We start from the raw sequence: 13,896 nt of genomic DNA on the forward strand, positions 1-13,896 counted from the left end.
GCAACCTTATCTAGTGAAAGATGTCCTTGCCCACAGCAGGGTTGTTGGACTAGATGATCTTTGAAGGTCCCTTCCAACAAAAGCCATTCTATCATTCTGTTTAATACCTAATCTGTTGCTGCTAGAGGATGTTGCCTTTACCGTTCAGATATTACAACTTCCCTAGGAATGGGAAACCAGAGCTCCCTCCCCAACTTGATGGGAGAAAACCCTCAGCTCTCATATTCTGGGAGAGGTCTCAGCCATCCCTGTTCCTCCCATGGTCTTCTTAACCCCATGCTCTGATATGCCAAAGGCCTCCTTCCTCAGCCAGGATCAATAACCCACTGAGCTGCTGGTACCCCAGTGCCTCAGTTTGGAACAGGTTTGGGTTCCAGGCTGGGGACCAGTCACACAAAATGTGGATGCTGCAATGTCAGAGCCCTTCTTGGAGAAAGCTTTTCATGCACAAGGTAGTGCCTGATGCTGGATATTACCTTGTAACTCATGCATCATTTCTCTAACCTTGTCCCTGTGTCCCTGACCTCTTTCAGTAAAGAAAATCCCAATGACCAGGAGAAGAGTGTGTTTATATCTGACAGCATTTAAAGTAGCTCAAGTAACAGTGCCCTTTCCCAAAAACTAGATGAGTCACTCTCCAGGACTACCAGCAAATACCCCTTTCTCAGAGTATCAGGACTGTCTACCACCTCTACTGCTCTGATACAGGCAGCAATTTGTTGATGCAGGAACTGTATGAATGTGTAAATGTGCAAGATACTAGTTTCTGGGAGTTGTGGATAGGGAAGGGCTGAAGAAGTCTGCTTTTTTTCCCAGCTGGTGAGTTTGACAGTGGGAACATGCATACAGGAGACAGGGTCTAGCTGAGACCATGATTTATTTATGCTAGAGGAATTGGAAATAAATGGTGTGCATTGATGGATAAACAGGACTGCAAGTCACTTTACCTAGGTTGTCTTCTGGATGTGTGAGCTGAACTCTGGGATGGTGGGAGGGCTCTGGAATTCTGCAGGAGCAGAAATTTCTGCAGTAATGGCAAAAAACTTGATAGACTCTAACAACCTGTAATCACTCCTTGTTGAAAAAGGGTATGAACATTCAAATGGCATAGATTTCTACAGACCCAAATCTTTAGCTCAGCAATTTGCTTTATGTATGGTACAGATTGACAGGTCAGACTTGGAAAAAAGACATAAGAAAGAAGTGAGGTCCTTTCCTGAATTGTCAATAAAGGTACTTTCTGATGAATTAAAACATCATCAAGAAAAGAAAGGAGCATCTGTTGTTCAGCTGTACTGTCCTACACAGCAGATATCACAGCATATCTATGACATCTCCCTTAGCAAGAATTCATGCACAGGCCTATAACAACACTTCTTGGAGAACCTCCCACTGCTTTTCAATTTCAAGTGTACAGATGGGCACATGTGCACTAGTGTATTTATGCTCTTCTTCATACATCCAAAGTGACCTCACATCTTTCTCTGAGATTCCAACCCAGCAGTTTAGCTAGACCCCAACCTCCTATTGCTGACCAAATCTTTGTCTCTTGGCCAGTCATCTTGCCACATCTGTGACTCTCAGGGACCAGCACTACCACAGTGAAGGACCCAGATTACTCCTCTACTTTCAGAATTTTACCAACACAACCACCAAATGCTTTTAGTAATACTTATTTCCCTTCTAGGGGCCTGCTTAAAGTACTGCTCTTAAGCATTGCTAACAAGCTTCAGACCATCACATGGGGAAGATAAATGTTGTCATCTCCATTGTACAGCTGGGGTAGCTGCAGCACAGACATACCAAACAATCCGCCCTGGGTCATACAGTGAGTTGGTGGGAAAGCCAGCAATAGCATCCATAAGTCCTACATCCAAGTTCTCTAAGTGCCTTGACTAGTCCAGATTCCCTCCTTAACACCCTTGTCAAATTATTTATAGAAGGTGTATTGATATAGTCAGTAAGACATCAAAATATTCTAATTATATCTAGTCATGTCAAATGACAATTATGCCCTTAGTTCAGTTTGCCAGACAATGCTTTGCCAAAGAAGGTTTGCCAAAAATTTTTTGACCGAAGAAAGAGGAGGCATCTGTAGCATCTGCAGACTAGATCGTATAAAATGTCTCTGTGACAAGTCTGCCCTGTCTTCACGGAAAGCTTCAAGGTAAGTGTCTGGGGTCCACAGGCTTGGGAGAAGGGGATAGTGCCCTTATGTGCCACAGCATTCCTGCCTGCTGCCTCCAGCGCTCCCTTTCTCAGCTCAGGTTTTAAATCTGCTTTCAAGGCACCTGCAAATTTTCACTCTGGATTTCTGTGCAGCAGCAAGTAGGGAGTTGCCATTTCTGTTTTACAGCACTCACCAGCTGCCGGCCTGCAAGCCACCCATCTGGTGTCACAAGAGGTAAGAACACTATTTCTTAACTCTTAGAGGGCAGAGAAAGATCCTTTTGGGTGGGATTTCTGTACAGCTGAGTGAATGGTCACTGTTTCACTATATGTTTTCAAACTCAGTGTGGTCACAGTAGAAGGTGGTGGGGTGCCCAAGGGTGGGAAGGTTTTCAAGTGAATCATAGAATCATAGAAGAGCCCAGGCTGGAAGGGACCTCAAAAGATCATGTGGTCCAACCTTTAAGGGGTTATCTTTGAAGTCTCTGACCACTGATGGCAGAACAGAACATTCCCATGGGAATGTTCTTCACTTCTGCTTAACTGACCTAACAGGGAGCGAGGTGTGCTGGCTTTCCATCTTTGTTGTCACAACGTAAACTGGACCAAGATAAGCACAGTAGGAAAAAGTGCAAAATTCAACATTTTGTCTCAGAGCATGTGGATTAATGTGTTATTTTGTCCACAATTTGCCATGAAATCACTAAAGAAGTAAGAGTAGAAAGAGCTGTAATACAAACAACCAAGCTCTGCTTGTCATCTCTGTAAAATGCAGGGCTGTGGTTTGTTCCCCTCACTTCTCTGCCTGTTCTGTACCTCACAGAAAATGGAAGCTGAAGTCTTCCTCCTTTGTAAGCCACCACCTATTCCTCCAGGGACAAATAGAGAATTACCATGTTACTCTCTCATTTTAGTACAAATATAACACAATATTAAAGATTGTGTAACTATTAGGTGCCTATCTTTATACAGGATAGAAAGAAATAAATATTTTCCTAAGCTGCCCAATGTTTTTTCCTGGGATAAAAAAATGCAAAAAGTAATTTTTCAGAGAAATTAATACTGGCTTTAAAATTCCTTTTTTTAAATATTTCTGAGTTGAACTTTGAATCTTTGTGTTTAAATTTTTTTTCTCTAAAATTATATTAAACTTTAAAAAAAAAAAAAAGAAGAAAAAGAAATGGAACTATGTCATTGTATTCTGGAATAGCATTATTCTTCTTTCAACAGGCATTGTAGCCATTTATGCCTGGATTCAAGAACTTAATAAAATTAGCAAATAATTGTATACTTAATGCAATGATACAAATGTTTTAGAGACTGAAACTGAGCCATTAGGATGCTTGAGTTGTCTGTATGCCACTCAAGAAAGTGGTGTACGAGCCTTCTGAGCTTTCTGAATTAGTATCACTTGGGAAGAAACCGCATGATAACAATTTCAAGTGAATTTTAAAAGAGTGCCTAAGCAGCTGAAAGAAATTTTGAGGTTCTTAACTCCACACTACTGTTCCTAAATAGTTGACTACTAAGTGAATATGGATTATTTCAAATACAATTTCATTACAGTGAATGTAATTGACCCTGAGCCAAGTGATCTCCCAAAACATAATTCTCACATTTTCCGTAAGTGTTGAATCACACCAATACAAAAATATACAAGTACTTCCATAGAAGCTATGAGTAGTATTAATGTAGTATCTTTCTTTTCCCATCTTTATTCCTACAAACAAGTGGTTACTTTTTGACACATTTGAGAAACATATCTGCTCTTCCACAGTGTTTTGTGCTGACAAGCCCCTCCATAAAGTGCAGGTATGTCATCAGACTCCGAGATGGCCGTCTTTGGGGAGGCAGCTCCTTACCTCCGAAAGTCAGAAAAGGAGAGAATCGAGGCCCAGAACAAGCCTTTCGACGCCAAGACATCTGTCTTTGTGGTGCATCCTAAAGAATCCTTTGTGAAAGGGACTATCCAGAGCAAAGAATCAGGGAAGGTCACTGTCAAGACTGAAGGTGGAGAGGTGAGTGAAAAACAAAGTTAAAGGTCACCATTTGATTTCCACTATCAGCTCTTAGCTGACATACATGCGTCTCCTTCTTCCTCTGACAGACTCTAACCGTGAAGGAAGATCAAATCTTCTCCATGAACCCTCCCAAGTATGACAAGATTGAGGACATGGCCATGATGACCCACCTCCATGAACCCGCTGTGCTGTATAACCTCAAAGAGCGTTACGCAGCCTGGATGATCTACGTAAGTACCAGCAGCAGTCTTCCTTTGGGCAGTTGGGAGGAACTGCTCTGCCAGGCTAAGTGGAAGCCAACATGCTGTCTGCCTTCCTTGCAGACCTACTCGGGTCTCTTCTGCGTCACTGTCAACCCCTACAAGTGGCTGCCGGGTGCCAACCCGGCGGGGGGGGGTGAAGCGCCAGGAGGCCCCTCCACACATCTTCTCCATCTCTGACAATGCCTATCAGTTCATGCTGACTGGTGAGTGGCTCTATCTGTCCCAGAAGGACTGTAGCATGAAATTCTCTGAAGGAATAGTCTGTCTCAGTAATATGAGGAGACTTCAAAGCTTTAATGATTCTAATGCATACATGCTATTGTGGCTTTTACTGTCTTCATACAATTGTTTCTACTATTTTAAATGAAAGACACCACTGCACTCAGTGAGGTGTTATGGAGGGCTTTTTGTCTATTTCTTTGTTTGTTCAAGGCCAGCTGACAGCATGAAGTTGAAAACGTTAGACTTACCTGATTACGTTTCATTCTTTCTGTGTTGCTCATTGGGTTTTTAAGTACTCTATTTCTGCTTCTTTCACAGATCGGGAGAACCAGTCAATCCTGATCACGTATGTACACTCCCTACTTCGGTTGCTGCAGAGCTGCCCAGTGCCAGAGGACCTTCTGCCTGACCACATGCTCTCTGCTTCTCTCTTTGGTTTGACAGTGGAGAATCCGGTGCAGGGAAGACTGTGAACACAAAGCGTGTCATCCAGTACTTTGCAACAATTGCAGCGAGTGGGGAGAAAAAGAAGGAGGAGCAATCAGGCAAAATGCAGGCAAATTAATAGACACTGGCTGGAATCAATGCTTTCCTCTCTTCCTGACATGATTTTTGGAAAGGATCACCAGCAATAATTATCATCCTGCAGGGAACGCTTGAGGATCAAATCATCAGCGCCAACCCGCTGCTGGAGGCCTTTGGAAATGCCAAGACTGTGAGGAACGACAACTCCTCACGCTTTGTAAGTTGTTTAAAAACCTGATTCCCAAAAAATAGTAAACAGGAGTGTGTGGTAGTCATTCTTTTCTGTTATTCGGCCATTGTGTTTTCAAACGTAAGGCTGAATTTTCTTATCATGACTTTACCTCTTATCCTAAAGGTAATTCTCTAGATTTCAAAACAGCGATTCTATACGAAAAATTGATTCTACTTGGCATAGAGATACAAATTAAAATAGCAGAACACCTGCTCTTTTTCCTATAATGTATTGCAGTGTTGAACAATAGCTTAGTTTATTTTTACTTATATTTCTGTTTGTCTGCTAAAAGACAGATAGAATACCAGGAAGAAAGAGAGGGAGATTAGGAAAGACGGGAAAGAAAGAGAGAAAGAGAGAGATAGAGAAAGAAAAAGGGGGGAAGAGGAGAGAGTTTGTACTTGAATAATATGTTTGATTTATGTCAAATTTAATTAATCAGAAGTGAAATGACTTACTTGATAGCAAGACAGATTTAAGCAACTGAATTAGTTAAATGACTATTTCTATATCGTTAAGGTGACTGCTCTGTGTATGCAGGATATAGTTAGAAGAGTTTAGCTATAAAAATCCACCCGTTCCTTCCTGTTTATACATTCAGCATACATAAAATATACAACTGTGCCACTGTTCATTATTTTAATTTTCAAAAATATAAAAGATGACTTTATGTGAATGGTGGAAATACAGCTGATTCTTAAGAAAACATCTCTAAGTAGAAATCTTGTGCCTAGTGGAGTAAATGGCAAAACACTTCATTTCAGATATATTTTTATGATGTAAATCTTAAGAAATTGTTATTTCTTTAAAGGGCAAATTCATCAGAATTCACTTTGGTGCCACAGGAAAGCTAGCTTCTGCCGATATTGAAACATGTAAGACTCTTTCCTGAACTGTTCACAATCCATCTATTCACCCAGCCATCTATCCTTCCTTCCCTGTTTTTCTTCCCATCTTCTTCCTACTTTCTTTTTTGCTGTTTCTTCCTGTTTCTAACTAAATTCTCCCTCTAGATCTGCTGGAGAAATCCAGAGTCACTTTCCAGCTCAAAGCAGAAAGAAGCTACCACATATTTTATCAAATCATGTCGAACAAGAAGCCAGAGCTAATTGGTAGGAAGAATGATTAACTTGGAGGAAGATTGCAGAACATCAGCTCACATCTTTATCACTTGCTTGACTAAACTAAGCCTGCATATCCCCTTGTCTTACTTTCAGACATGCTTCTCATTACCACCAACCCGTATGACTATCACTTTGTGAGTCAAGGTGAGATCACTGTTGCCAGCATTAATGACCAGGAGGAGCTGATGGCTACAGATGTAAGGAACAATTAAAAATGTTGTACCTATTGTCATCTCTCCCAGACAAGGCTTTTATTTTATTGTTCCTATTGCAGAGTGCCATCGACATCCTGGGCTTCACTGCTGATGAAAAAACAGCCATTTATAAGCTGACAGGGGCTGTCATGCACTATGGGAACCTGAAGTTAAAGCAGAAACAACGAGAGGAGCAGGCAGAGCCAGATGGCACAGAAGGTATTAGTAGAGTCTGTGGCTGACCTTTTAGAACTAGAAGTAGCGATAATAATTCAGTATTTGGAAGACGGAGAAAAAGAACAGTGGAAATGTGCAAAGAAGTGTTTAGGTGAGCTAGTATATAGGTCTGAAACTGTCATCCAAAATCTACCTTTTTTTCAATTACTACACAATCTTTGTTTGAAGTATCAATTTCATATGTGTCTGTAATTGTCTTCTGGGCAACCACAATTCTGGATGGTACAGCCTGCTCATTGTGCTTATATTCTTATACTAAAGACCCACTGAGAAGTGAAAGATTTTTCAGAAAATATATTTCTGGTTGCTTTTTTAACAAAAATGGAGACATTAAATTCAGTGTTAGTACTTCTCCTTCCTAAATGAAATGTTATTTTGGAATTTTCCACAGGTAAAAGGGAACTTTTCTTCAATTTCTTTCTTCTCCTTTGGAGATTCAAACCCATAACTGTTACTACATAGTATCATTATTTGAACATTGGTCTAAGTGAAGCACAGGTACACCATGCTAGGGAAGAAATTTCTACTTCTCAGCTGACTACTTAATCACTTAAGTGTTATATAATGCTTACATGGTTTAAAATTGACTAAGCACTGCCTACTTCTTCCGAAGAATGCTGTCAGATGGCCACCTTCAGAACTGAATTTTTAGGTTTTGATCCTGAATTAATGAATATACCTGCCTTTCTGCTATGACTAGAACAATAAGTCTCCAGAAAGGGGAAGTTTTTAATTGTTACTTCCAATTTTGGAATGCATTCCCCTTTAGGGTTATAGCTGCTGCCAAAGAATACAGGTAGCCCAAGTACCTAAGTGTATATTTTGGATAACACTCAGGTGGTCAACATGCTAACACTTTGGTGTTTTGTTGCCTGCCTTATAGATATCAATTAGCTCTGGACTGAAGGAGGAACTTCAGATTTCAGGATAAATTTTTAATAAATACATTGTTTCTAGATGCTTATGTGTGGATTATTAAAGACACAAATAGCATTTAGGTCTACTGCTCTGAAAAGTTTTCAAAACAAAGATGATTTTTGTTTTAATGACTGCCATGCTTCCTCTGAGATCCAGTAAGCAGAATTTGATCACAAGGACTTTCAAAATTGCAGTTGCTTTGGAAACAGTTCATCACTCAAAATGCTGCATGTCTTGCTAGTCTTAATTTTTCTGTCTCCTTGTCCTTCTACTTAGTTGCTGACAAGGCTGCCTACTTGATGGGTCTGAACTCAGCTGACCTGCTCAAAGCCCTCTGCTACCCCCGTGTCAAGGTTGGGAATGAATATGTGACCAAGGGCCAAACTGTGCAGCAGGTAACAACCAGTTGGTGACTAGGAACCTCTGTCTTGTATCACTCACTATTTGCTCTGGATATTGTTTTTCTTCCTGTCCATTTTTCTTTATTTTAGGTGAACAATGCAGTTGGTGCCCTGGCAAAGGCTGTCTATGAGAAGATGTTCCTGTGGATGGTTATTCGCATCAACCAACAGCTGGATACAAAGCAGCCCAGACAGTACTTCATTGGTGTCCTGGACATTGCTGGCTTTGAGATCTTTGATGTAAGGATTCCAGGTTTGAGAACCGTTCTTGGAGGGTGAGATTGCTATATGAGAGGATTTCCAAGTAGTATTCTTCCAAAGGCTTAACATACTAGTCATTTGCAATTTTCTGGTAAAAAATCCTTCATTTTCTTTTGTAGGACAGAGCAAAATTCTCAGAAGATTCATCAGTGCAAGAACAGAGTTATGTTGTTTGTGCAGAAGTGGCAAATAAAATTTTATATGTTGCAATATTTTAACAGTTTGAACTTCACGTTAATGATTAAAAAAACCCTAACATAATTACAGTAATCTTATGTAAGAGCTTCTAGAACAGAATAAGGATTTGGAGACCCATTGACAAACACATAACAGGTTAAAGATGTGTAAATTGTTTAAAGGACCAAGGAATGAATAGATAAGTGTTTAATGAGAGATAACAAGTGTTTAAACATTGCAGACCAGGGCATACACTCATCTTTTTGGCTGAAAAAAAAAGCCAAAGTACTCTATGAATTTTAGGAGATTCACTAGGAATATCTGCTCCGGAAAAATTTCCATTTTCATTATGTAGATATTTCTTTGGGGAGCTGCATATAGGTCCTGCTATGGTGTGGTCCTGATAATACAGTTGTGTTTTAACTGGAGAGATTTGTAAAAGATTGAGAATGATCAAGAACTGTGCATGTTGATGATGCCTAGTTGCTGTTTTTTTTTTTTTTCCACTGGGAAGTTCAACAGCCTGGAGCAGCTGTGCATCAATTTCACCAATGAGAAACTGCAACAATTCTTCAACCACCACATGTTCGTGCTGGAGCAGGAGGAGTACAAGAAGGAAGGAATTGAATGGACATTCATCGATTTTGGGATGGATCTAGCTGCCTGCATTGAGCTCATTGAGAAAGTAAATTTTCAATTGAAAATGCCTTGTATTTTCAGGAACCCATTATTTTAAGTTGAATGTGGTTAAATTGCACATAGGTTTAAATTGAACATAGGTTAGACATCAGGAGACATTTCTTCACAGAAGGGATTGTTAGGCATTGGAATGGGCTGCCCAGGGAGGTGGTGGAGGGGCCATCCCTGGAGGTGTTTAAGAAAAGACTGGACGTGGCACTTAGTGCCATGGTCCAGTTGACATGATGGTGTTAGGGCAAAGGTTGATCTCGATGATCCCAGAGATCTCTTCCAATCTAATCGATTCTGTGATTCTGTGAAATGCTATTAAAAAAAAAAAAAAGGTTTCTTCCATGGTTAGTTTCATGCATTCAGTTTTAGTTTTTGAAATCTCTCTTGAGCTGTACTACTGATTATTATGCATTATAGGTATTACAAAGTCCACAGATAACTATAGAAGTCATTCCTCACAAACATTCTCTGTGTGGAATGCATCTCTGTTTGCTTGATTAAAGAATATTTTTTTCAAAACCACAGAGCAGCTCCCAAAACAAAATAAAAATATTTTCTTAAGGTTCTGGAATAAAATTATCCAGAAAATACATTTTTTCTAGATGATTCATAGCAAAGTAAGTACATGCCAATACAGTCACGACCTCTGAGTGCAATAAACTGAAAGAGATTTCTTGTAGTTCCATATAACTTAGGGACCTGATTAAAAGTTCAAATATTGAAGTAAATATAAAATGGACACTTTTGTGAAAGATATTTTTAAATATAATCTTTTTGCTCCTGATTTTTTAACATGGTGAATCACTGTGCCAAAGTATGTGTCAAGCAAGTGAATCTTTTAAACTCACTTTTTAGAAAGAAAGTTTCTTCATCTCAAGGGTATTGGTTTGTTTCTTGCCTTCTGGTCTTTTACTATATTCCCTTTAAGACCAAGTCATGATCATATTATTCTACAGGCATTGTCTCTTCTTCATTGTACTATCTTCCAGCCCATGGGCATCTTCTCCATCCTGGAAGAGGAATGCATGTTCCCCAAGGCCACTGACACCTCTTTCAAAAACAAGCTCTATGACCAACATCTGGGCAAGTCCAGTAACTTCCAGAAGCCCAAGCCTGCCAAAGGCAAGGCTGAAGCCCACTTCTCCCTGGTACACTATGCTGGCACGGTGGACTACAACATCTCTGGCTGGCTTGAGAAGAACAAAGACCCCCTGAATGAAACTGTCATTGGGTTGTACCAGAAATCATCTGTGAAGACACTGGCTTTACTTTTTGCCTCCTATGGTGGAGCAGAAACAGGCTAGTTTTCTAAAATTCCTTTTTTACAACATTTATAATATGTAAAGATGCAACAAAAAAGTTAATGTTAAAAAACTCTGTTTTTGAAGAGGCTAGTGGTGGTGGCGGGGGTGGGAAGAAGGGGGGCAAGAAGAAGGGTTCTTCTTTCCAGACTGTCTCAGCTCTTTTCCGGGTAAAGTATGAATTTCATTATTTGTAAAGTGACATGAACATAGTTTCAAATCTGAGCTATCTAAACTGCTGTTCTTGTCATGACTTTAGTTTATGACAAAACAATAATAAGTATGAAGTGAGTGTAAGTTATTCACTACCTTCTCCTAGTGATGATCTGTTCGCATATGGGATTCGTTTCAAGCAGTCTTCAGCTAACCTCCCGAATTTCTTTCAAAAGTTCACTTACATTCTTTGTGAAAAATATTTCTCAAAATCTGGGATGTAATAAAAGTACTGATCTTGCAAAGGTTTGTGTTAAAATTTTTGTACACTAATGTTTTATTTCCTCCAGACTACAGTGCAGAATTTTAAATTTTCTTTTAATGAGAATACTTCAGCAGAAGGTTTGATTAAATCTAAATTTTTATTTTGAAAGCTTTTTCCTCCTAAGATTCAATATATTAGTTCCTTGTCATCTAGATACAGGGTATACAGAAGCAAATTTTTTTAATCTATGCCACTACACATGATCCCTCAGGAGAACCTAAACAAGCTGATGACCAATCTACGGAGCACTCACCCCCATTTTGTCCGTTGCATCATCCCAAATGAAACAAAAACACCTGGTAAGATGTTCAAGCAGAAAGAGGACTTCCTCTGATACAGCCATTCCCCTCTGCACTGGAAACTGTGGTATTCATTTATGCTATCAATTGCTAGGTGCCATGGAGCATGAACTGGTGCTTCACCAGCTGCGGTGTAACGGCGTGCTGGAAGGCATCAGAATTTGCAGGAAAGGTTTCCCCAGCAGAGTTCTCTATGCAGACTTCAAACAGAGGTAAGAGAACTGCACTTCCCAGCATTGTTAAAACAATGTTGGTTCATTCACATAGGTTCATTCAGAAATAACTATATATGAGCCAGTGGGGTTCAGTAGCTAGTGTGTGTTGGTTGGGAAAAAATAGCCTTATCTTCCTCTTCCTCTTTTCACAGATACAAGGTGCTTAATGCCAGTGCGATCCCAGAGGGACAGTTCATTGACAGCAAGAAGGCTTCTGAGAAGCTTCTCGGGTCAATCGATGTGGATCACACCCAGTACAAATTTGGCCACACCAAGGTACAAACTCTCCTTGACTCACTCGCTGTGTACCTGTGCGTTGCTCTACCTGACAGTGATGTGTGATGACGTTCCCTTTCTGAAGGTGTTCTTCAAAGCTGGACTGCTGGGACTCCTGGAGGAGATGAGGGATGAGAAACTGGCACAGCTCATCACCCGCACCCAGGCCAGGTGCAGGGGCTTCCTGATGAGAGTGGAGTACCAGAGAATGGTGGAGAGAAGGTAGACATTCCTCATCTTCAGTCAGAGTCACTGTACTTGGGGGAAAGTGTTAACACCCATCATACAAAAAATATTCAGTGTACATTTTATTATGCTTCAGGGAGTCCATCTTCTGCATCCAGTACAACATTCGTGCATTCATGAATGTCAAGCACTGGCCCTGGATGAAGCTGTTCTTCAAGATCAAGCCCTTGCTGAAGAGTGCAGAATCTGAGAAGGAGATGGCCAACATGAAGGAAGAGTTTGAGAAAACCAAGGAAGAGCTTGCAAAGTCTGAGGCAAAGAGGAAGGAGCTGGAGGAGAAAATGGTGAAACTGGTGCAGGAGAAAAACGATCTGCAGCTCCAAGTGCAGGCTGTGAGTAACATTGTTTTATTTTTTTATGGGGAAAATTATAAATAAGAACTAACTCTTCTTTCATAGTACAGAACTCCCAAATTGCACACTAAACTGCCTTACAAAATACTTTAAGCTGGATACTATGTAACTAAAGGTAAAATGCAGGCCAGATTCTTTCATCACTCAGTCTCACTGTTACAAAGCGGAGTTTAAGCTAAAGAATGACTTTTTAGTCTTAATGACTACATGTACATATCTCTGTGTGAGTTCATGACACAAAACCTCATTATAGTCACTGTAGTGTACTTAGTGGAGTAGGGACAATGATTCAACTGACCAACTACTCTGCCTTATTTCAGTCATCAAAATGAAGAGCCTAGTATCATTTCTTACGGCATATCTCACCTGAGCTCCTGTAGCTACTGGTCCCAGAAGACATAGATGTCCATTGCATCCTATGACACAATTGCCAGTCTTGTATGTTTGTCTCCAATGTCATTTGTATATATGTATGTTTGTGTCCAATGCTATTTGACTTCTTGAAAACTTAGGCAGCATTTAGGTACCATTTAGGCACATTTTAAGTACATTTCAGGTACATTTAGGTAGCATTTAGGCAGCATTTAGGCAATATTAAAAAATATTCAGGCAAACGTAATGGAGCTTGACACAGTATGTGATGATAAAAAAGGTCAGAAAAAATAAAGCTGATTAAAAACTTATTCTAAATTTATAATCTGCAGTGTAACTGCGCAGTAAGCTTTTCTCAAAAAAGTAATCTCAAAGGTATTACTGATACACATCTGACATTCAGCATTAAATAACCTTTCCTATGTTTTCCCACCAGGAAGCTGATGCTTTAGCTGATGCTGAGGAAAGATGTGACCAGCTCATCAAAACCAAAATCCAGCTGGAAGCCAAAATTAAGGAGGTGACTGAAAGGGCTGAGGATGAAGAAGAAATTAATGCTGAACTGACAGCCAAGAAAAGAAAACTGGAGGATGAATGTTCAGAGCTGAAGAAAGATATTGATGACCTTGAATTGACACTAGCCAAGGTTGAGAAGGAAAAACATGCCACTGAAAACAAGGTACACACATAGGGAGTCACATAAAGGGCCAAGACATCACTGACTCTCAGAGTAAGAGTCTGTTACCATAAGACATACTGGCTTTGGAAAATTTTGAGCTGGATCTTGTCTGAGTATCCAAAGGATAAATTAAACAACTCAAAAAACACTGCAAAGTGAAAATATCACTGCACCAGTTAACATGTTTTCTACCAAATTTTAACACTTGCTCCTATTTGTAGGTGAAAAACCTTACAGAAGAGA

The 13,896-nt window shown here is 40.0% G+C and overlaps 1 protein-coding gene across 1 annotated transcript; it reads left to right on the forward strand.

Moving 5' to 3' along the window:
* Positions 1-3,983: 3,983 nt before the first annotated feature.
* On the forward strand, positions 3,984-13,892 carry LOC104162750 (myosin heavy chain, skeletal muscle, adult-like; the record flags this gene model as incomplete). The annotated part of the gene is given in 23 exon segments (XM_009701559.1): positions 3,984-4,187; positions 4,277-4,420; positions 4,514-4,578; positions 4,580-4,656; positions 4,994-5,021; positions 5,120-5,231; positions 5,325-5,417; positions 6,244-6,307; positions 6,446-6,544; positions 6,650-6,753; positions 6,831-6,969; positions 8,182-8,300; positions 8,397-8,546; positions 9,259-9,429; positions 10,424-10,733; positions 10,823-10,905; positions 11,425-11,512; positions 11,607-11,724; positions 11,880-12,003; positions 12,089-12,225; positions 12,326-12,581; positions 13,411-13,653; positions 13,875-13,892. Coding segments are annotated over 23 exon segments (2,946 nt in total), but the record flags the coding sequence as incomplete, so codon positions are not given.
* Positions 13,893-13,896: the final 4 nt, after the last annotated feature.

This window comes from Cariama cristata, unplaced genomic scaffold, assembly GCF_000690535.1.
Source record: "Cariama cristata isolate BGI_N322 unplaced genomic scaffold, ASM69053v1 scaffold6806, whole genome shotgun sequence".
NCBI lineage: Eukaryota > Metazoa > Chordata > Aves > Cariamiformes > Cariamidae > Cariama > Cariama cristata.